Genomic DNA, 22,842 nt, shown 5'->3' on the forward strand with positions numbered 1-22,842 from the left:
AAACAGAGAGGGCGCTAGAGGCATCGTTCAATAAAATTTTTATTTGTCACAGCCAAGAGCTAATTTTATCGGTTGACGAAAGTTACAAATAGCATGTATGTACAAGTGACGGAATAGGGTAAAAGTATATCAGTTTTTCTTATCAAATACCTAACACTCGTCTTATTAATCTATAATCGAAGCTGAAACTGAAGTTCGTAAGTTTCTCCTTGTTTTCGCTTGGTAAAAAAGTGATGCAAACCCAAATTGGACAGGCAGGAAACACAACGAGATTATCTATTGTTGTACTTATTTTTATTTTATTTTTCGTTTAATGTCGAAACAATTGCGATCAAAATTATAAATCGGAAAACGTCGTAGTAGTCGATGTGAGCCTTATATGGCTGTACTTTAAGGCGATTATTGTCCGAAATCGATAGAATGGAAAGTTGAAATCAACGGCATTCCTTAGTACATTGTACAGTTCCGTTAAATCGAGGTCGTAATCGTTGCGTCTCGTTCTTTCTCTCACGTCATTGGATCATATTGTCGCACTCTGGTTGTTGATTCGCTGTTTCTGGGCGACGGTTCTATAGCTAAATTCCAGGGAAAGTTCATTTCATTTGTGATCACCTCGCTTAAGAGAACAGTCGGGTAGCTGGTTTTATTAGATGAAAAATGCGAAGAAAATTAGAATTCTGTCCCTTGTACATAGTAGGACAGATTTAAACAGTGAATGAGTGAAATCTATGCCATTTCAATACTATTTTCCTGCCTAGTGATCTAAAATTAGATTTGAAAATGGCGCTCGTATGTGATATTAAAAGGTTTGCATTATTTTTACGCCAGAAATTACACGAAACTCCGTTTCGAAGCCAGAAATATGTTAAAATTATGTTAGGATCGATGGAAAAAAAACGCGAAATTTTGTGTACGCGTCTTCCAGCACAGCTGGTAGGATTTTTCAAAAAGGGCGTGGTCGATATACGTTTTGGTCTTCGAAAAACCTCCCTGTCTTACCACTGATCGATGCGTTTGCAATGAAATTAATCGAAATCGATTATTTTATGCAAAAAGGCATCCACTTTTGACATATTTTTTTTTCTAAAAATGTTGCTTGTCAATATCGTATTGACATGGCATGCTACTACGTTTCTTATGAAAACCCCACCCGAGTCGTTACAAGGTAACTTCGATCTTATTTTTTTAATGTACTACGGTAATTAACTAATTAAAATTACATATAAATACGGTCGTAACATAATGTTAGCATATTTCTTAACATTCTTTTGCTAATTGTTAATAGTAACAAGAAAGGGCTTCATACATTGGCTCCGCCATGTTGTTAGTCATGGCTGCGTTCCAAAACGACGTAATAATTTATAAATATAAATAATTTATATTTATGTAGGTACATTAGATTCAGTTGTGTAAAATAGTGTGGATCTCCCGTTAAATTTTTTATCGTCCGAAAGTACGTCGAAAATTTTTCTTCCTTGTTATCTTAGCACGCAGAAAACGTGTTTTCAAATTAAATATTATATAAAAACGAGGTGCTTCGACAGATATAAATAATAATTAACATTTTTTATCAATAAAATTTTTTGTCCTCGTGGAAGTGCGTTTTGAGCACTGCTGTGACGTCATTCATGACATTGCCAAAGCTATTTTTAGGTGTAGAGGTCTGGAAGTAAATATTGATAATCTTACGACCATATTTTGTGACTAGTATGGTTGCCTATCTTGTTCGCTACTTACACACTTTAATTTGATCATACTTTAATGGTTCAAAGATTACATGTACATTATTTATGAACTTACATTTAAAATTATTAACAATTGGTATAAATATCTTTTTAGTTAATAGATTTATTCTTACACTTTTGTGCATCAGCCTATTTTAAACGCAGACACGAAACGTAGACATTCAGTACTAGTAAGGTTTATTGGTTTATCTAATAATAAGTAGGTTTTTGGTTGGCCGATAAGAAATATCGAGCAAACATTTCTTGTAGACCTAGCTACAAATATACTAAAATTTTAAATTCTACTTGAATGTTGACTCCTGTTATATACGAGGTGCGGTCAAGAAATATTAAAAATATGTTTCAACTTTAAAATGGAATAGTATCAGGTAGCTTCATCCAAAATTAAATCTTTATAGCAGATGCAAGAAAAAAAAACAGCTTGGAAGGATGAGGAAGAAAATGGTCAATGGAAAAGAAGTTTTTGTAGACCCCCCCTCCCTTTCTGTAGCTACTTTGATTTAGATAAAATGTACCTATTAATCTTTGAATCATTTTGTGGGTCGTTTTGTATACATTTTCTTTAATGTAAACATTTTTCTAGATTGAAAGCAAGGCACATAACAAGACAAGAAATTTTCTGCTTTGTTCATTTTAGGTACACGATTTTGTACGTACGTGTTCAAACTTTGTTACGATTTGAATCAATTCAGAGAAAATAATGAGACAGATTGTTTCAAAATTATATTTTATCATAGTAGGCTAATCCTATAACTGTTCATTAGACGTAAAAAATAAGCCACACTTAAGTCGTATTAAAATTTTTTGAGTTACACCTGTATACCAAGAAAATAATACTAAAACTATATACATACAGGGTGATATATTCTTGTGGTACTAAAAGCAAAGCCTAATACATACGGGGTGGTTTTTTTCTATGTATTATGTAATATTTTTGTGATAGGTTTCATTGATTTGCTATCTTTTTCGACAGTATGGAAACGGAAGAGGCTAAGCCTGAGGCTTCTCCTCTTGCAGAGGAACAAAACGAAACACAAGAACCCCCGGAATCTCAACCCCTGCCTTCTTCTAATGAGGATCTCGAAGATGGGGAGATTGAAGACGACGATGAAGAAGAAGAGATTCCACCCAAAGATGAGGCAGCTCGCTCGCAATCTCCTCAAAACAACCCTCAACAACAACAGCAGCAGCAACTACCAGAAACTTCCCCCACTCACAACTCCCAAGGAAACAGTAATTCTGAGACTGATCATCGTTCTTCCGAACATAGTAAGTTTGGTGGCGAAGGGAAGTTTGGGGATGGAAGTAAATTCGGATCGCCCAACAGCCGATTCCATGGGAAATACAGGGACAGGTGGAGGTTCGAACGAAGAGAGGAGAGGAGAGGTAGTAGCGGGGATGACAAGAGCGGAAAACATCTTACAGAAGCTGAGAAAAGTGTCATGTATTTGCATAAACTGGAAAGGATGGAACGAGAAAAGAGGGAAAAGTACAAAAGGGAACATGGGGTGTTAGGTAAATAAATTTTCTTGTCCAGGGCGTAAATGTTTAAAAATTCCTTTATTTTGGAAAATGTATATATTTTTTGGGGAGTGTTGCGTTTTATGTGTTTCACTGTTTTATTTAATTTATTGCTAATTTTTTAGTCGACGATTTTGCAAGCAACATAGAAAAGGCAATTGCCAACGTGCTGAAGAAGGAGCAAAAGGACAAAGAGGGCAACATTATCAAGACAAGTGACGATGAAAAGGAAGAAATAAAAAGGGGAAAAAAACGAAAAAAGAAAGACAAAGATAAAAAGAAGGTAAACATAATACATTTGTCGGTATATACCAACTTAAAAAAAAACTTTTATCTGCAGTCGAAACAACGTCGCATGGAGTCCCCAAAAGGCGACGGCAGTTACCCCTCAGACGACAACAAAGACTTTCCGGGTTTGAGGGCAGTTGACAACAAGCCTTTGTTCGGTTCGCCACGAGATGGCAGTGGTGGCATCGGCATTAACAACAGAACGCCACCGTTCGAGTCGCGGTCACCTTCTAGATCCGAGAACGACGAGGGTACCGAGTCGGATGGCTCCCTAAACCGGATCTATGACGATAAGGGCGGGAGCGAAAAGCTACAGCAGCAACGTCAGAGGGATCGGAAGTACAATAACAACCGGAAAAACTCACAATCGCGTGGACGCAACAGTAGAGATAGACGCGAACACCGGAAACACAATCAGGACCGTAACAAAGATAAAAAGGCGCCTGCGCCCGAACCACAACAGAAAGATGCGCAGAGTGTTTGCGTGTTTTATATGCAGGGGAAATGTCACAAGGTAAGTTTCAATAAAAAAGAAAACTGTAGATAGAAGTGTTTACGTCTTGATTGTACCCTACCTATTTTATTTTTCGATTCTGTATAAAAATTGGTTTATTTTGGAGTAAGTAAATGATTCTCCAGTTATTACCTCAATTAAAAGATTCTTGAGCGGCCTTTAAAAAATGTTTAAGCTACCTATAAAAATTAAAGGGCTTTAATAAATGCCTAAAACAAGATGGCATTTGATTTCAAAATAGAATTAAAAAATACCAGAGAGTAGAAGGTATACTATTTAAAATAAAGCTGTCAAAGACATTCAGTATGACCGCAAAGAAAAACAGCCTTCATAAAATCAGGATTTAATTATTTTTATTTGACGTATCAGGTAAATATGTCCCCGTTTTGAACCTGTTTGTGTTGTTTCTTCTTCAGGGTGACGACTGTACCTATTCCCACGAGGCGTTGCCTCCAATGAAACTTGAGCTATGCAAATTTTATTTGATGGACTGCTGTGCCAAAGGGGACAAATGTCTCTATATGCATTCGGAATTCCCCTGTAAATTTTATCACACGGGCCTCAAGTGTTTCGCGGAAGAAAACTGTAAATTCTCCCACGGGAAACCACTCAGTGGAGGTGAGTGCTTTTCATGTTCAAAAAAATACACTTCAGATTGTTGTTTTTCTACATTTTCTGTTTTTTAAAAATAACATATCTTTGATGGCTGCTACTAACAAATGCACAGGGGTGGATATTAAAAATTAAAATAATTGCGAAATATTAAATAATTTTTGAAAGTGAAAAAAAATGGTTAAATAACAAAAATGTTTGTTTTTCATCTTATCGTACTTCCATCACATTTTCATGCTAATTAATAGTTGGGTCATCAATGCACACATTCTGTGTCTAGTGACACGTGGACAAAATACAATATTCTAAGGAGAGCAATTTCTGTTTTTGTCTATCAGGTCTAAAGCAAATTTTGTTCAAACATATAGAGACTGCCCCGAAAGAGATTTTGGGCGATTTTCCTAGATTAACAAGAGATGGCGCTATTAACATGATCAATCAGACGCAAAAAACATTGGAATCGACGTATGGTTGCGAAGGGGGCGGAGGATCCGGAGGTGATGATGACAAAGACACTATACCGTCCCTTTTCGATATCAGCGTTGCGATGCCTGGCGATATGCAAAACGACGGAGGTAAGTCAAAAAAACAAAAATATAAAAACCAACTAGGAGTCTAACCAATAAACAATTTTTCTCATAAGAAAAAAATATTTTAAAGGGACTTAATTTTTAGTTATTACTGAATAATGGTTTAGTACTGTTGGTGGTAGTTTTGGGTTAGAATAAATTTTGTAATATTGTAAAAGATTTTGTATTTTCTCTTTGCCGATCCAGAACCTAAAGAGAAAAAAGAGAAGACTGAAAAATCGGGAAATAGAGAGAGAAAATCGAGATGGCAAGACGCCGATCCTGCCGAAACTGCCGCAGCTTTACAGGAACAGCAGATTCAGATGGCCCTGAGGATAAAAGGTTTCTATGCAGAACGAGATCAGGACATGAGAGTTACCAGGCTAGTTCTTGTTTTTGGCTGATTGCAAGTGTTTTTATTTAAATTATTAATTTGTTATTATTAGTAATGGAGACGTAGATATGCGCACAATGCCTCCCCATTTGGCGGCGATGCCTCTTTCCATTCCTCCCTTGACTGCACCGCCGCCTATCGTTACAACTACCTTCCCTAAGGTGGGAGACACTTCAATGATGTTTAGTCAGGACGTCGACATCAGGAACACGGTGGACGTGGACATTAGGAACGCGACAAGTTTCTTCGATACCAAGGATGTGGATATCCGTAGACCACCCCCCAACTATACCCCTTTAGACGTAGATACGAGACAGATCGATTTTGCAAAGGATATTGACATCAGGCATTTTAACAGCATGCCGGTCGAAAGGTAAGACAAGTTCTGACAAGGAGTAGAATTGTAGAGGTGGTGGGAGGTTAATACTTCTGAAAAAATCCGCATGATTATTCTATTTTTATTGTTTAATAAAAATGTCGTTTTGGTGTGGAAGGAGTGGCGGCGACAGAGACGATCGCGATCTAGGTGAAGAATCCAACCTCGAAATAGTCACCGACGAAGATCATCGAGGTGGACAACATATGACTAAGGGAGATGTCGATAGTCGGACGTTAAATAGTGACGGAAGTGTTACGAGCCAAGATATCGACACTCGAATCGGTTTCGGTGGAACTTTACCTCCCAATCTCCCCAAGAAGCAAATGGAGCTGTTCTTACGGATCCAGGCGCAACAAAAGGATGCAGTACCCAACGTCCAGGGTCTTGAACATGACGACAACGATGACGCTAACGTGGACTGGTATTCAGATGACGATGACGATTGCAGGTCAGTTTTTGAAAAATTTATAAAGCTAACAATGGACTTAATATGACCTTCTATTATTATCTACAGGTTAACGATAAAAGATGACATCGAAGAGACCAAGTCCAAAGTGGAGGAAAAACAAGAAAGGTCTCCATCACCGACTACTTCTCTAATTCCTCAAATTAAACCAAATGAGGTAATGGAGAAGTTGGGCGATCTCTCGAAAATAGATATATCTGCAGAAGTGACCAAGCTTTTAAGTTCTATCAGTCAAGGCGCCATGAGTCCTAAGGAGACCGTAGCAAAAGTGTCTGGACCTGCTAAAGACCCTAGATTGGCTTCCTACTCGTCTAATACTACGGAACCACCCAAGGTATCACCCGCAGACCCGAGACGTTCCAGGGTTCCATCGACCGAAAGCAAGCTGAAAGAGACCAAACTCAGTGTATACGAGCAGGGCAGTTTGTCAATTGAGAACGCGAAAAAGGACGTGGACTTGAGAAACGTTGGTAAGGACACGGACTTAAGAACTCCCTTGGGCGATTTGGACTTGAGAAGTGGTAAGTTCGGTTGGTATTATTTAATATAACTAATAAATTACAATTAATATTTTTGTGAAAGGTATGCGACCAGATATTGATCTCCGCAACTTGAACTTGCCATTTAAAGCCATTCAGAACTACACCCCAGCAACTGAAGTCGATGCCAGTATCAATTCTCACCCTCCCATACAATGGAAAGTGATGGTAGTCGATATTCCACAACCTGACTACACTGGATTAAAATTGACGGTGCAAGACGCCCATACTACTGGAGATCCGCGCCTGCGTAAGATATTCAGATTGAGCGTTGACGAGAAAGAGAGTCCCGCTAGTCCCAAGGAGAGTCCTAAGGTGACGCAGCTTAGAGTCGATCCTCGTCGGCGAAAAATGGAAGAAAACAAAACGGATACAATAACTCCCCAGATGACATACTCGCAACAGTTGAACGTCCTGCAGAGTTCCGCGTTTTACCAGAGCCTCACGAGCAACCAGAAGCTGCTTTTGAATCAGGAATTAGCTGCAAAGACTGATGGAAGTGGTAGTTGCGATCCAGTACTGACAGGATTGTTGTCCAATTTGGGTTTATTACCTAACGTATCAGTCCCCACGAGCTTAGCATCCATCCCTAACAGTAGCGCACTGAATATACTTGCCAACATAAACAACATTCCGATGGGCCCAAATCCTGCTGCAATGCTCGGTCCCAACCCTCTCCTGATGGGACAAAACCCTAACCAGGCGATAATGGGAACCAATGTCCCGCCTCCCGGTTTGATGGGACAGAATACGAATTTTACGCACGTAGGTCCCAATATGATGTCGCAAAATCCGACCGCGATGGGACCTCATGGAGGATTACTCGGTCCCGTCCCTCCCCCCAACGATTTTCAGCTCAATTTTGATCCACGTCAGGGAGGACTTTTGGGTAACGCACCCTTAGACTTCCCACCGCCTCATCAAGGTCCCAATTATGGTCCTGGAGGGGTAGAAGATTATTATCCCGATGGAGATGTCGGTCCAGCAGGAGGAACAGGTGGAGGAGGTGTAGGCGGAGGAGGAGGAGGTGGCGGGGGAGGTGGTGGCGGTGGCAACGGAGGCGGATTTAGGGGAGGTGGAAATAGAAACGATGGGAGGGGATATGGACGTGATAACAGGTCGCGACGGGGGCGGAACTTTAACAATCGAAACGGAAATAGGAACTTCAGAAATAATCGGAACCATAACCGGTCGAACAATAATAATAGAAGTCGGACACCGCCGTAGTAGAAGTAGAAAGATTTTATGTGATGTGATATATTTGGGTGTTGGTATCGGGTTGGGACCGAATGATGATTGTGATTTTATTTGGGATTTTTTGGGATTAAATTGGAAACGTTGAAAGGATGTCAAAAATGAGTAGGGCACAAAGACTTTAATTGGGTAAACTTGTCAAAGGATTTAAGGCGGTTACGAAGATTAATAGATGACATGAGACAGGTAATTGGATAATAAAACAAACTCATGTAAGGATGATAATAGGGAAATGAAAAAAAATTAGAATGTAGATTATTTATTAATCATTATGGGACAGAGGGAATTTATATTGAATAATCTAAAAGACTGCAGGGTAATTGCCCATATGGGACGAAATATTTGACAATGAGATCTTTAAAAGCTAGACCCATCTGTCCCAAAGAGCATAATGGAAGTTCTAAATGTTAAGAACGTTTGTAAGGAATTTTACACGGTTATGATGAGAACGAAAAAATAAAGTGGGATAGGTAATTAAATAAATATTGAAACTTTAAAGACTACGCATGTGAAACGAATCAATTTCAAAGAAAACAAGACTAGAAAGAAGAAAAAATTGATGTTCTTTTATCTTCGTACTATGTTACTATGTCATTTGTGTCAGGAAATTACTATTTTGCCAATCATCTTATAAAATGTTAACTACAGCGCGGTCCGGAACGTTTTGTTGAGGTTGTATCTTTGGTATTTTTTTCTACGTTTGGGACAATTGTGTCATAGAAATGTAAGTGATACAAGTGGTGATCGTAATCGATTACAATTATGAAACGTTTATTTTTTGAACATTGTCGTTTTGATACATACATTAATTAATTATTATGATTTTTTTAATTTTATTTGGTTTAATTCGATTTGATTGACTGATCCGATTGATTCAACATTATTCAATTACTTATAGTTATGTCCATCATGATTTTGTATATTAACACACATATATTTATAATTTAAACAGGATATTGGTGCATGGATCAACATTATTTATTATAAAGTTAATTGGTTTTTGCTTATTTGTTTAATTTTTTATTTGGAGACGCGTTGGTTCAACTATTCTATTGCTTTTAAAAAATTTATTTGTTTACATAGTGAACCCGTTTTGAAACGCTTTTTCTGTAAATGTACAGAGTGTGTCAAGATAATCGCCAGTGAAAAAGAATTGCAGTGTATATTGAGTTTCATTAAAGTTTTAAGTTTTCTAGGAAATTTTCGAATACCTCTAAAGTAATCGTAAATAAAAATTAATGCCTGAGTGCCTCTTCAATTCGGAAAGTAAATTAACATATTTTATTATAATTCACCAAATTCTTGATACTTGTTAGTTTTTTAGGGTGTCTTGTTAGTTTCCCGCTAAATTTGTGTGCTTTTTTATTTAATTAAAATATGCCAAATTTTTAGAAAATCAGTTCAAAATACTTTATTTTTTCGCTGTGTATATGTGATCTCAATTACAGAATTTCTTAATTTTACTGTCGATTATTATGCACACGTGTGACGTTATTGCAGACTTAAAACATACTTTAAATTCCAGTTGTACATTTTGTTATTTTGCATTTAATTTTTTTTAATTTCATAGTGAGTTGAACTTTCGTGACTTGACGATGGCAATTTTTTTTAATTTAAAATTTAATTTTTGACATTATTGCATAGTGTAGCTTTAGCATACAAATGTTTTAATTAAAATTTAATGTCTTCATAGTTAGTGTATAATACAGTTTGTAAGGTTTCTAATTTTGTAATTGCGCTAAGACTGACAACGTCATTAAAAAGGAAATAATGATGAGATGTACATGTACATATTACTAAATTACAAAGTTATGCTGCAATAATACTCCAATCTTCCATTTGTAAATATTATTTAATTAATGGTATTGTTTTAGGTGTTTGTTAGAATAAATAATTTATTATTGATTGTACATTAACATAAATAGTATCTTTAAATGTTGGATGAACAAGCGTACATTTCTTCATCTTTCTATTATTTATTCATGTCGCTAGTAAGCTAGTTTTTATATAATTGATATCCTGCGAATAGTATTTTTTTTTTGTTTTTGAAGATGTTATTTTTTTAATTATTAAGGACTTGATTGTACAGTCTCAGAAATATCCTCATTTCATAAAAGAAATATTGGAAGTTTTCTGTTGATTTTTTCTACTTCACCTTTTTTATATTTGATTATGGTAAATACTTGAGATTAATTTTCAGTTGAAGTCCTTGCCGAAGATACGACACAAATTTGTTACGACTTTAGAAAGAGGAAAATTATTTTAGCAAAAGGAAACTTTACTTACGTTCCTGATATCTAATCAAGTTTGGAAATTATTTTGTAGGGTAAGAATTAATCTTGTTCAATTTATTATTATTTTTTTTGTTATTAATAATATGAACTAAACGGAAAAGCAAAATTATTTTTTAAATAAACAGTTCCAAATTATTTAAAAATCAGTTCCACTATTTCTTTACAATAAAACAAAAATTTATAAAAAAGAAATTTATTTTCTTAGACAATTAAAATTATATACCTATCAATTAATTATAAATGTCAGTTTTTAACACAGCCTGACTTACTATTTCACTGAATGTTTCTTGTGCGAGCTCGCACAAACTTTTGCTTTCTTCGGTTATGAGTTCATCGTCCCAGTTCATGTGTACGCTAAAATGGGACGTCAAAGAGGCCTGAGACTGACAAACTTTCGCCAATTGTAATAAAAGTTGAGTAATGTCGTCTACTAAAGGGGGAAACGCCTTACTTATTCGAACAAGGGCTGGCAAAATCGGTTTGAATAATTTCATTCTTTGAGGACTTGAAAGACCTATTAAAAATTTGAAATATACGTATATTCTTGGCTAAGAAAAGTTCAAAATAAAATCTAATATGTAGATTTACTGACCTCCTAGTAGGGCATACAACAGATTTAAAGCTGTAACGCACAGATTAAGACTCTTGGGTAGTGCATATTGAACAGATAAATGTGACAAAAGCTGTATGGCAAAAATCTGTTTATTAATACTGGGCTGCTGCATCAACTCCAACAAAAAGTCTAGGCAGATATGCATAGAAGGCACTCCCCTTACGGTTACTTCAATTAATTCACTGGGATAGCCCTTAAATTTAAATTATAGTTTGAATAATCTGAACCATAATGTACTTAATACTAAAAATAATATCAGATAATTGAAACCTATACAGTTTTAGATAGAAAAGTGTTAAGAATATTTTAAATTACAGCATCGAGTACTCCTACCTGAAAATGTACCAATTTAGCCAGAGTGGTGTCAGCAATAAACAACTGATGTAAATACGAACAAACCAGAGATCGTACTTCTTGTAAGGCCAACAATCTTCCTGGGACCAGTCTGTCTTGTTCACTTTCAAGGCATGTTTCCAGTAGTACCTGAACAGCTGCACTATCCTTAAAGTACAAAGGTAAACAATTTATTTGCAACGCATATCACTATCCTAAACATTTATACAACAACTAACAAACTTATTAAGGAAATGTTTACGATTATTTACTTGTGCTGCCACTAAGGCCCTACACATTTCTTCTCTTTCACTGTCGTTTAATAATTGCCCCATATGGTCCAGTTTTGGATTCGTCTGTAAATGTTGGAACAGTTGACTTCTTGAAGACGCCAGACTCGCCCTTAACACTCTCAATATTATGGCGTAAATTGGGGCACACCGAAACACCCTTTCATCACATCTCATAATCTAGAAACCAGTTTTTAAGACCTTTGCCCTACACTTTCCAAATTGTTAGTTTCAAACTTTAATGCTTCTAGTATTAACTGTAGTACATTGCGTACCTTACCTGTAACGGATCCTCAGCTACATCAACTCGAACTAATCCCGTCAAATCACCTACCAAACTCTTCACTGTTAATACCCATAATCTTCTGGGCAACACAGTGTTCAGTCTTAGCCACACGTCCTTGTAAAGGTCCTGCAAATGTCTGGGCACATTTTCGTCTAGTAGTTCTTTCACATAATGCGTGAAAACTTCTGCAAACGGCCATATATCGATGGCCTCCTTTTTGAGCAAAGACTGTAAAACTTTTGCAAGGCCTGAGGGATTGCTTTTGACCTCTTCGAACGCCTCTACTAAACTTAATTCGCTTATATGTGGACTCTTTTCATCTACTTTGAAAGACATATCGTCCAACCAGTCGTCCACGAGAGTTAGATGAGGAAAGTGCGTAGCCAAGAGTTTCAACAAAGGGCCGAAAAGGGTGGAATACGAGGTCTGGTCTTTCTGGGCGTGGTACAAGAGGTATTTGATGGGCAGTTCAGACAGAAATTCGGCACTGTAACGTTTAATTTTTCTACCCGAAGCTGTGAGTTGTTGAGCGTTTGTTAATCTGCAATCTTCATACAAAAGGAGATAGTAGAGGAGGAGGAGTTGAGGGGTTAAACTGCTTTCATTGACAGGTATGTCTTGGTAGTCTGATGATGTTACATCAAAGTCCAAACTGAAACTGGATGTCTTCTGGTTGAAATATTGTCCAAAAATGGAACTTTTGAACACTCTTCTTATTTCGTTTTCACTCAACGGTTTGTTAGTGTGCTCTGCGTTCTTAAGACTTGGTAAGACGATGCTGTTAACATATACGTCGACGAGCATAGGCAGTACGGGGTGTAAGGGACTTGTGCTGGCGCATATTTGCTTATAAATCCAATTTTTGATATTGACATTGTGCTTGGCAAAGGCCCTGGACTTTAAGAGCTGGTGTATACAATGTATAGGGAGGAAACCTGTCATTGTGGCGTTTAGATTGTTGGTAACAGGCACCTTAACAGCATGTGCGGTCACCACCTGTTCGGTAAAGATTTCTTGAGTGAAGACCTGCTTCATACGAGTCATATTGTTGTGACGGATAGGGATTTTCATGCCCAAAGTGGCACAGACCAGGTCGCAGATCGCGCTTAACTGATTGCTGTGGAAATGGATCGCCATAAGGAGAAGCATCTCACCGAATGAAGCTGAAACACCGCTAGCAGATTCGAAATATGCCTCCTCACGTACTAACCACTGAACCTAAAGGAGAAACGAAAAAAAAAAAAATAATGAAAATTACAAGGGGATAAGCTGATGTTGGTAAATTAATTCAAATCGACAGAAAAGGAAGGTTGACGAAGGAGGATTAGATTAAGTAAGATGTGGGAGGAGACTATATAAACCAAGATAAATTGTAGGGGAAGTTAGAAAAGTAAACACTCTTACCCATTCTATACTTCTACGTTCGTGTTCAGTCTGAGATGCGAGTGAGGGACACGCTATCAGCATGCAAAGGCCAAGAGATACGAAACGGACCCCAGCAGGTGTGGGGTTTGGATGAGAAGTTAAAAGTTGAACGATTTGATTTACCTCTTCATCTTGAAATCTAAATCAAAATTGGGTAATTTTTACATTAAATCGGAAAGAAATAAAAAAAATGTTTACTTTATTCCCGCAATCCCCCTCAAAGCACAATATAATCGCAAAAGGGCTGATGCTTGAACAACGTAACTGTCCGGCAATTGTCCTTCAAGGGACGCTTGGATTATGGTTTGTAAACGACGGAGCAAATCGTCCCGAAGTTGTTGTAAAATATTACTCGAGACTTCGCCTTTTCGTTTCTGTCCAGTTCTTACAAACAGAGCAAACCAACTTCTAACGGGAGATAGAAAGACAATTAATTTATTTCAATTAATGCAATAAAAAGAGTGATATCTATACCTTACGGTTTGGTCATTACCCAATAGCAACCCAGAAACAAATGCTACCATGTCACCCTCAGGTTGGGAAGAAGAACACCGGCTTGCATGGTCTAAACTCAGACAGATAGCTAATGCAGGCATGCGACACAATTCGACGCATTTACTTCTTACAGAAAGTGCCTCAGATGGATTCATTTTACACAACATTGAAATCGCATTCAGTCTAATTGCACTGTGGGCACTTTCTTCTTGTTTTTCTCCTTTTTGGATCAGGCTTGTGCATACTTAAAATATACTTTTGTTTAAATATTACAAATTTTTGACAAAAAGTAACTTACCTTCACGAAATGAGTCTGGGAAATTTGCCACCACCCTGCAAATGATTGCGGGTCCATTATGAACATGAAGAAGTGTCTCAATAATATTTTGAACGTTTAGTAGCGTTGGCAGTTCAGCTAAAGCTATGCAAATAACGTCCGATATTTCTTCTATATAAATATCGTTGTCAAACAATTCAGACTGCTTCATGTAAAATTCGTGTTCTGAGGTATTTTCAAGTGACTCCTGAATTTGGGATTGAATAAATAACAATTCACTTAAAACCAGTCGGAGTCTTCTTGTCATATCTGATCTTTCATATTCCAACGCCAAGCCGTTAGGAAGACCGCTTATAAGCACCGATTCGTTCAGAGAAGTTCCACATTTCTGTCTTAGTTGTTGTTCTTTCTTAACATCAGACTCAAGTGCATGGAAGTCGATGGACAAAAGTGCTACGATAGAATTAACAAGCTCTATGCCTGAAATTATAGTTAAAATGTCTATTTTTTGCTTGGAGCACTTTTTTGAAGTGTCTAAAGGGGCAATAAGACTCATTCGTACTAAACAGGGTAGTATGGGACGAATTTCTTGCTCTGTGCATTTTGAAAGTTCATCTATGTCAACGTTTTGTATTGCGCGAAATACTTTTGGTGACACTGGTTTCTTAAAGGAAATATTATATACAGTTTCCGCATTCATTTCAACAAAGATTAATACATAATATGCAAATAAAAAGGATTTTTCTTGTTTGAGGTTATCGGCTATATTTAAGGTTATGTTATGTTTTCTTTTTCTTAACTTCTTTAGTTGAGTACTTAACTTATTTAGTCAGTTGAAAGGTGTGTTCAAATGAGCATCTCTTATTGATTTTAGAAATCGTTACATTTTTCACCATTTCTAGAAAATAGGGGTGTTATTTTGAAAATGCACCATTCTTATTGAGATGTGCTTGATTTTATTTAAAATTAAGATTCGAGAATTAATGCTAAAAGTATATTGAGAATGACAGTTAATTTTTAATTTATTGGATCATTTTAGATGAATGAATCTAAAATTTTGGTTTTGATGGTTGGTCAAAACATTGTTTATGTTTATTGTTGTTTGTTATCCTTCAGTCTAATATGACTCTAATCTTCAAATGTCAAATTTAGTGCAGTATTGTTGGAGTAAAAGTGTTAAAAATTTATGTAATTTTTAATTGATGATAATTTTAATAGTGCAAAATGTCGAACGATAGTGGTGACGATAATTTTCAGCAGAATAATGAACATGACATTGAAGGTAATGTGGAACTTCAATTTGAGGGAGACGATACAGTTCCATTTGGGGGAGACGACACAGATTTTTTAAGCGAATCAGAAACGGGTATGTTTCTGTAATTTCCCTTTGTAAAGTTTGATGGTATTGTGTCACGCCGACATACAATTAAAAAGTTATATATTTTTTTATAGAAGACATTACCAACACTGGAAGCGAAGTTCAGTTTGATACAAATCTACCAACAACACACAAGGTAAGACAGGCTTACATAATTTGTAACAGTTGTGTATGGTGTAATATTTTTTCTAAGTATTTAGGGAAGTTAAATAATGTTAGTGGCTATACACTTTATGACGATGGTGAAGTCAAAACCATGTTGGCAATACATACAAGTACATTGGTCTTACCTGGCTTTACATTGCCTTTGGTAATGAGCAGCGATATGGAAAAAAATGTAATGCAAACTTATTTGGCTCAGTCCCATGTATTTGCGTTAGTCTGTGCAGAGTAAGTGGTAGCAATTAACAAATACCCATTATTTTAAAGTGAGTATAATTTCAGTGAGGAAGGCTCAAGAATTTATAAGTATGGGGTTACAATGGAAGTATTTGAGTCCTTTGTAAAAAGAGAGACCTTGTATTTGAAAGCTAAAGGCAGGCAAAGATGTAAGATTTTATCAGAAAGAGAGGTGAGACCTCTTACAGGGCGTCTTCAGCAATTAACTGTCAAGATTTTGGCTGAACCAGCCATAATTTCTCCTATCAATGATACACAGTTGTTAGTTTTAAGAAAAAGACGAAAATGCGTTGTGGATAATTACGAAGACTTCCTAAAGTATTATAAGTATAGGAGGTATGTATGTGTACACTGCTCTAAGCACAAAAAAATGCACATAGTACAGGAATTAATAGAATAAAGTAAACTGTCTTCATATTAAATTAATTGTATGCTTTCTAGGTATCATTTAGCTCAATTTGCCCATCCTGCGTGGGTTTATGATCACAATGAACTTTTCTATTACGTCAAATTAATATTAGATGGACTGTCAACTTTTTATTTAAAGGGTAGGCATATACCGTTATAATGATTAAATACATGTTAAATTATTATTTTAAATAACTTCAAAATATAGATAATATACCTTCCGAACCAGTGTCTTTGTCATACTGGTTTATACAAAATTTTGAATTGACCCATGAAGAGAGACTGAAATTAATGCGTTTGAATACCTCCTTGGAACGATTACGGCTTGAGTTTAAATATTTAAAAATGGTAAGATATTTACAATATATATCAATCAACCTAGTCATACTTGCTAATTTTTAATTAAGTATGCTGTGGAAACAATTGAGACTTCTTTTTTTATTTTGTTTGTGTGATGTTATACCCAACGTAGTAAATTCATAATTTTAAATTTTGTTATTGAGTAAGCAATGAAAAACATTAATACTTTCTTTTTTTCTTTTTCGAAGCAAAGGATAATCTGCTGCGCGACGTGTAAAGTGGATATAGCTAAACAAAGTGATGTATTTGCAATGTCCAAAGATGGTGTGCAGAGTAATTACTGCAATCCAGGTAATGTAGTGCATGCAATATAATTATTAAATAAATGAATTTCGATTAACGTAGTGAAAACGATAAATTGTATAGAGTAATTTGCATTAATAAAATAAAGTAAAAACATTATTCTTTCTAAATAAAAAATATTAAAAAAAGAAAATTCGAAATGGCAAAATGTAGGGATATGTAGTAACAGAAATATATACAGGGTGATAACTCTTTTGTAGGCAGAATTAAAGTGAATTAATATAATATTAGGTATACAAGTTCTTCCTCCCTATGAGCTCGAAACTGTTTGCACCATTGCTTTGAGTGGTCGACATTCACTTTTGTGAACGATTTTTTTAATCACTTATTTGTGTTAAAAATTGTTTGAAAAATTAAATTTAAAGGATTTTTTTGTAAATAGTTATGCAACACATCGTACACTTCAGCATAAGAAATTTCCGATACTAACTTTCATTTACGTAATACTACTTTACCCCCTGTGCTGACAGCACTCATAATTTCTTTTATATATAATATTTGGAATGCTTTTTTTGTATAATTCGTTTATTATGTACTTCAGGTGGCTACGTATACGAAACGGTGACAGTTTCTAAAGCGAAAAACTTCACGTTGGTGGGGCAACCTTCGAAAGAGTTCAGCTGGTTTCCGGGGTGAGTGTTTTGCTTATGCGCTAAATTAAATAAGTCCAGGATGTTTCACTGCAGTGCAGTTCCATTCTGGTAACGAATTTCATATCAAACGAAAGTTACTAGTAATGTATTTTATAAAATTTAACTGACAAAATTCTAAAGTTAAGTTTTTGATCTAAATATAATTATCCAAAAATTATGAAAAAACATTTATGTGGGGGTGTGTATAAACAATATGTTTTATTTGATGATGGCATTTATTATCTAGCTATACATGGACAATTATGCAATGTAAGTTATGTCAAGTCCATTTGGGGTGGATGTTTACCTCAAAACTACTTCAGCCCCCTTTTTTCTATGGTCTTGCTCGAAGTGGTTTCGACATTCAAATTGTAGCAAATGAGGAGTCTAGTGAATAGATCTCGTTCTCAGCTTCAATCTCGGTACCTACCTATTTGTGTAAATTTCTACTTATACCAACAAAACAAAAATGGATGCTAAAAATATAAGATCAACCAGCCAAATAATTTCTATAAAAAGGCAATTTTGTGTAGAAGTTTGTAATGTAGTAGCAGCTCAGTAAGGCTTATACCTACATTTAAACAAAAAAAAAAGAACGAACATCCTCCTTTTATATAAACACACTGATGTTAAATGATGAAAGACAATGATTTTTTTTTATAAATAACAAATGAATTAATTTGGGTTGTTTCAATTGTTTCTTATTATACATTGCAGATCATATGATTCAATTTTTCTGTTGTTTATTAATTGTATCTAGTGTTTTTAATAAAAAATAAATATTTATGATTATATGAAAGTGTTTTATCCCACCAACAGTTTGATATCTTTATCAGACGTGTATAATAGTGATGTGAAGTTTTGTATGGTAGGTTGTAAAATTAAAAGTAAACTAGACAAGAAAAACGGACCTCCCATGATTAATTAAAATAATTAATGGTTTTTGTTGTTGTTGAATAATATTATTTAACTCCGCCATGCCCGTCCCAAGCCGGGGGCCTTGTAGTGCAAGGGACAAGGAAGGAGGAGGGATCGAGGAGTAACACCTCGTTAAAAAACCATGGGTCAGTTGGCTCCGGCTGATAGCACCTTGTTAGGGCCCCTTGTCCAGGGTTACGGATGAAATTTGCAGCAATGCATGTGGTTTTAGTGTGACTTTTAACAAGACTAAATAAATATATGGTGATTACTGATTAGCAAAATGTGACTAATTGATGGCAATACTGGAATTGATTAGGATAATAGAGTGGCACTGTATCAGCCGCAAACGTTTTCGAACTTGAATAAGTGAAAGTTTAGTTTAGAAAAAGGACATAATAAAAACGGTCAGGTTCTAATGGTCAATTAATAAGGAAAAAACAATTTGTATGATGAAGAGTAGAGTGAAAACGTTCTTCAGGGAGAGGGGGATAATGGATTGGTTATTTTGCAACCAAGGACTGAGAAGTGGTACCGTTAGAAAACCATTTTTCTGAAATGGACCTTGGTAAGCGTATCTGTTAATTTTGATATGAAACAGCGATAATTTAAAAATATAGTGTATATATATCTCTGATCATAAACGATGAGATTTGAAATCGTGATCCATACTTTACTAGAAACATTTTTAATGTAAAATAATTGAAACGTTTTGTTTCTTGCTTTGAAACTTATAATTCCTGAAGAAACCATCTGGTGGTCAAGGCAATAAAATGTTAAAGGAAATTATAAATAGTTACAGGTTTAATTTTTCTTAAAGTTATCTACCTACGTATTAAACTTGTGATAGATCCAAGTAGAAATCTTGGACTTTCACGTAGTTTTCTTTCGCATGTATATTTTGCTAAACATTACGAATACTACTTTTGCCAAATAGATGGCGACATAGTACCTTGTTTGTTTCACGTTATATATTGTTTCATGTTGTTATTGAAACTCTTGAATGAGAAGTTATACTGTGTAGTAGCAAATGTGGAAATTATAAATAGTTACTGTTTTAATTTTACTCTAAAATTATCTACTTATTTATTAAATTTGTGATTGCTTGTTGCAAGTAGAAATCCTGTACCTATAATTGACCACTGCGGCAAGTTTTCAGTATAGCTCAGTAGATGGCGACCTAGTACGTTTTTTGTTACATGTAGGGAATTTCTAGATGTTGATAAATTTCACGTAGTGTTCTTTAGTCGTAACTTTGTTAACCATTAACAATACTACTTTCGCCGAACAGATGGCCACATTTGTCTTCTTTGTTTGATGTAGCCATCGAATCTTTTGACGTTAATTCTTTACCAGCTTTTGCTCCTTTTTTCCAAATGTTAATCATAAACGTTGTTGTAATAATAAATGACTAATTAAAAAATGTAGCCCAGATCTCGCACGACAATCTCTCTTCTTCATGTCTGTAAGGTGACTTATAGTTTACAATTTATCCTTAATTTTAGGGTGAAAGCCCAACGTACCTCTACCTTTTACTCGGGTGGAAATTCACAACCTTGAGGAGGAAATGTCGCACTTTCTTCCCTATGCGCGCAATTAACTATTTTTCGCGCGTAATTTTAAATTATGTGTTTAAAAAGATACTTCGAAAAAAAAAATATATATAACTGGTAACTATTATTAATTAATTATTTGCATATATTTTTTATAAACCGGGTAGGTATTAAAAAATAGTTATCTCGGTTTTATTTTGTATCAATAGGACTTCAGTTGTAAACATGTGTATATTTCTACTTATACAATATGCTTTGGTGCAAATATTATTTCGTTAGTTTTATCAATAAAACTATCAACTGGAGAGTAATAATGACATTTTTTATGAAAAGATAACTCGGTCGTCCTGTCGTAAAACAGATATGTACAATCTCATTTGAGATAGCCGTGTGTGTTTGTGTGTGTGTAAATATAAACGTTATCTTTGTAGAATGAATCATGTACTTTGTTTTAAACTGGACATTATAAAAATGTGTGAAAAGTTTTAAATACGTATTAGAATGTTTAAGCCAAAAAAACTTTACATACTAGGTACTTAATTATCCTATGGTTTATTAAAATTACTTTTATGCATAGGACCTACGACAGAAAATATAATGTTATTATGTAATTGTTTTTTAAAAGTAGTCATTACATTCTCAAACAAAAAAAAGGATAATAGGGCATTCAAGAATTATTACGAGAGTAGTCATAAGGAATGAATGAAGCGGTTCAATTTTTTATTGTTTTTGGCAGAAGGAGCGAGGGAGGCCCTAAAGCTTCAGTAAGATAAAAAATTATAATATAAATAATTAGCGATTTTAAATCATTTAGTTATAAATTTTTATGGTTTGTCTATTCTTATACGTAGCAGGTAATAGTAGGTAATTAGTAGTAATAATCAACTAAATATACTAGTGCAGGATTTCTTAACTTTTATGTACTTGCGGATCTCTATCAAAATTGAAATTTCCGCGGGAAATTTACGGTAATCTGAAAAACATATTGAGCATATTGAAATGTTAGGACCGGATTCAAATAAATACATGTACATACTTACAATTAGTACACCCCTGTAAAGTGTCGTCTGTTATCGCCGAAATAACAAAAATTGAAATTGTGGCGGGCATTTTTGATTGTTTTAAAAATTCATTTCGTAGATTTTAATTCGGTGTTTAAATAAACATAATACAGCCCTGTAAAGCGTTGTTTGTTTTTGCAAAAACGGGTATTGTTGACTTACCGAAATTTATAATTTGAAAAGCGCTTTCCATTCACAAAACATTGCCCTCTTCGGTGGTACAGAATTAAAGTCGAAATTTTCGAAGGCATTTTTGGCTGATGTGGAAAATTATTTCAGTTTGAAGAAAGCGTTCCATTTGTCTCTACTTCGAGCAGTAGTTCAAAAGCTCTCCGTAATACGCTCACCGATTGCGCCACCAGTCTTTTGCTTTTTACAAGAAACACTGTCTTCATTATAATTTAGTAGATCGCGAAGAGAAAATGCTGTGCGGGCAGTTACATTGATACTAACCTGTTTTCCGTGGAAATTAATCATGTTTGTGTGTGAAAAGTTCATAAGTTTCTACCGTGAAATCAAAATTGGGACATGGTGATGATTTAAATGTGATATACTCATTCAATGTCATTCGGTGAGTTTTACTATTTTCATATTTATCGTTTTTTAGTTCAATGGATTTTTTTTTCGGACTTGAGAATGCATTGAGTGCGGAAAATATCACTTCTCTAAGTGGGTAACAAATTATTTTAATTCGGAATTTAAATTATCAGAAATAGCTTTATAAAGTATCTGTATTTTTCCAAAAAGCTCAAGGGATTTGTTATCCTTTTTCCTCCGAATACTTGCCCTCTTTGAAACATTCTTTGAACGTATGACCTGCGGTAACAGAATTATGTGCGCTTGTTTTAATTTNTAAAGCATTCATTAATTTCAGTTTTAAATTTTCAACATTTGTATACTTATTCAAGATTAGTAGATCCTGTGTTGTTTGATACAATTTGTTGGCAGTTTAGGGCATTTGCTATTCTTTTCTGTCCGAATACTTGCTCTCTTTAACACAACGCTCGAGCGTGCCGTGTTTGTCTTCAAATATCAATTAAAAATTTGTTTTAACAATTAAGAAATACTTACTTTTTTGACAAATTAAGCTAAATAGTATATTATACATAACTATGCATATTGGTATAGTAATTTTTGCAGTCTTTTAATTTTTATTTCATTCATATAACTGTCAACAAAGCATTTCACATGTTTCTAACTATATTTGAAAGAAATACTTCTACAAATCTCTGGAGACAAGGGTAAGTTAGTGGTGTGTGTGAGGATTGTTTCAGTTATTATTTTACATTACCATAAATAATTATGTAAGAGCGAAGCTGTTTAGCGTACTTTGAAGCAAAGCGAGAAGTATATGTAGCCAGGCCAGTCGTTACACTCTCGGTAATACGGTCGCAGATCGTAGGTTGACTGCCTAGACGCTTAGTGAGGGTACCTTTAGCAGAGCGTTATTAGGTGGAATAGGCCAAACGGGCGACTGTAAGTCCGGCGGTGTATTACCCCTGTATTTACCACTGTTCCAGTTATCGGTTAATCGTC

The 22,842-nt window shown here is 35.2% G+C and overlaps 3 protein-coding genes across 3 annotated transcripts; 2 read left to right on the forward strand and 1 right to left on the reverse strand.

Moving 5' to 3' along the window:
* Window positions 1-259: 259 nt before the first annotated feature.
* LOC108738919 (protein suppressor of sable) lies at window positions 260-8,080 on the forward strand (the record flags this gene model as incomplete). The annotated part of the gene is made up of 11 exons (XM_018472535.1): window positions 260-806; window positions 2,719-3,260; window positions 3,392-3,549; window positions 3,607-4,068; window positions 4,485-4,686; window positions 5,019-5,255; window positions 5,457-5,631; window positions 5,696-6,016; window positions 6,138-6,470; window positions 6,537-7,009; window positions 7,071-8,080. Coding segments are annotated over exons 1-11 (3,939 nt in total), but the record flags the coding sequence as incomplete, so codon positions are not given.
* Window positions 8,081-10,758: 2,678 nt separating this feature from the next.
* On the reverse strand, window positions 10,759-15,100 carry LOC108738940 (integrator complex subunit 2). Its single transcript, XM_018472563.1, has 9 exons — window positions 14,316-15,100; window positions 13,997-14,261; window positions 13,721-13,930; window positions 13,502-13,661; window positions 12,092-13,315; window positions 11,794-11,991; window positions 11,522-11,689; window positions 11,168-11,381; window positions 10,759-11,089 (listed from the first exon to the last, which is right to left on the reverse strand). The coding sequence occupies exons 1-9, from the start codon at window positions 14,992-14,994 to the stop codon at window positions 10,806-10,808; spliced, it is 3,402 nt and encodes a 1,133-aa protein (XP_018328065.1). The 5' UTR covers window positions 14,995-15,100; the 3' UTR covers window positions 10,759-10,805.
* Window positions 15,101-15,388: 288 nt separating this feature from the next.
* LOC108738923 (protein cereblon) lies at window positions 15,389-18,360 on the forward strand. Its single transcript, XM_025974964.1, has 9 exons — window positions 15,389-15,660; window positions 15,747-15,808; window positions 15,866-16,062; window positions 16,117-16,407; window positions 16,513-16,619; window positions 16,688-16,827; window positions 17,028-17,130; window positions 17,684-17,774; window positions 18,022-18,360. The coding sequence occupies exons 1-9, from the start codon at window positions 15,519-15,521 to the stop codon at window positions 18,170-18,172; spliced, it is 1,284 nt and encodes a 427-aa protein (XP_025830749.1). The 5' UTR covers window positions 15,389-15,518; the 3' UTR covers window positions 18,173-18,360.
* The last annotated feature ends 4,482 nt before the right edge of the window (window positions 18,361-22,842 follow it).

Source organism: Agrilus planipennis, unplaced genomic scaffold, assembly GCF_000699045.2.
Source record: "Agrilus planipennis isolate EAB-ADULT unplaced genomic scaffold, Apla_2.0 scaffold118, whole genome shotgun sequence".
In the NCBI taxonomy this organism is placed as follows: Eukaryota; Metazoa; Arthropoda; class Insecta; order Coleoptera; family Buprestidae; genus Agrilus; species Agrilus planipennis.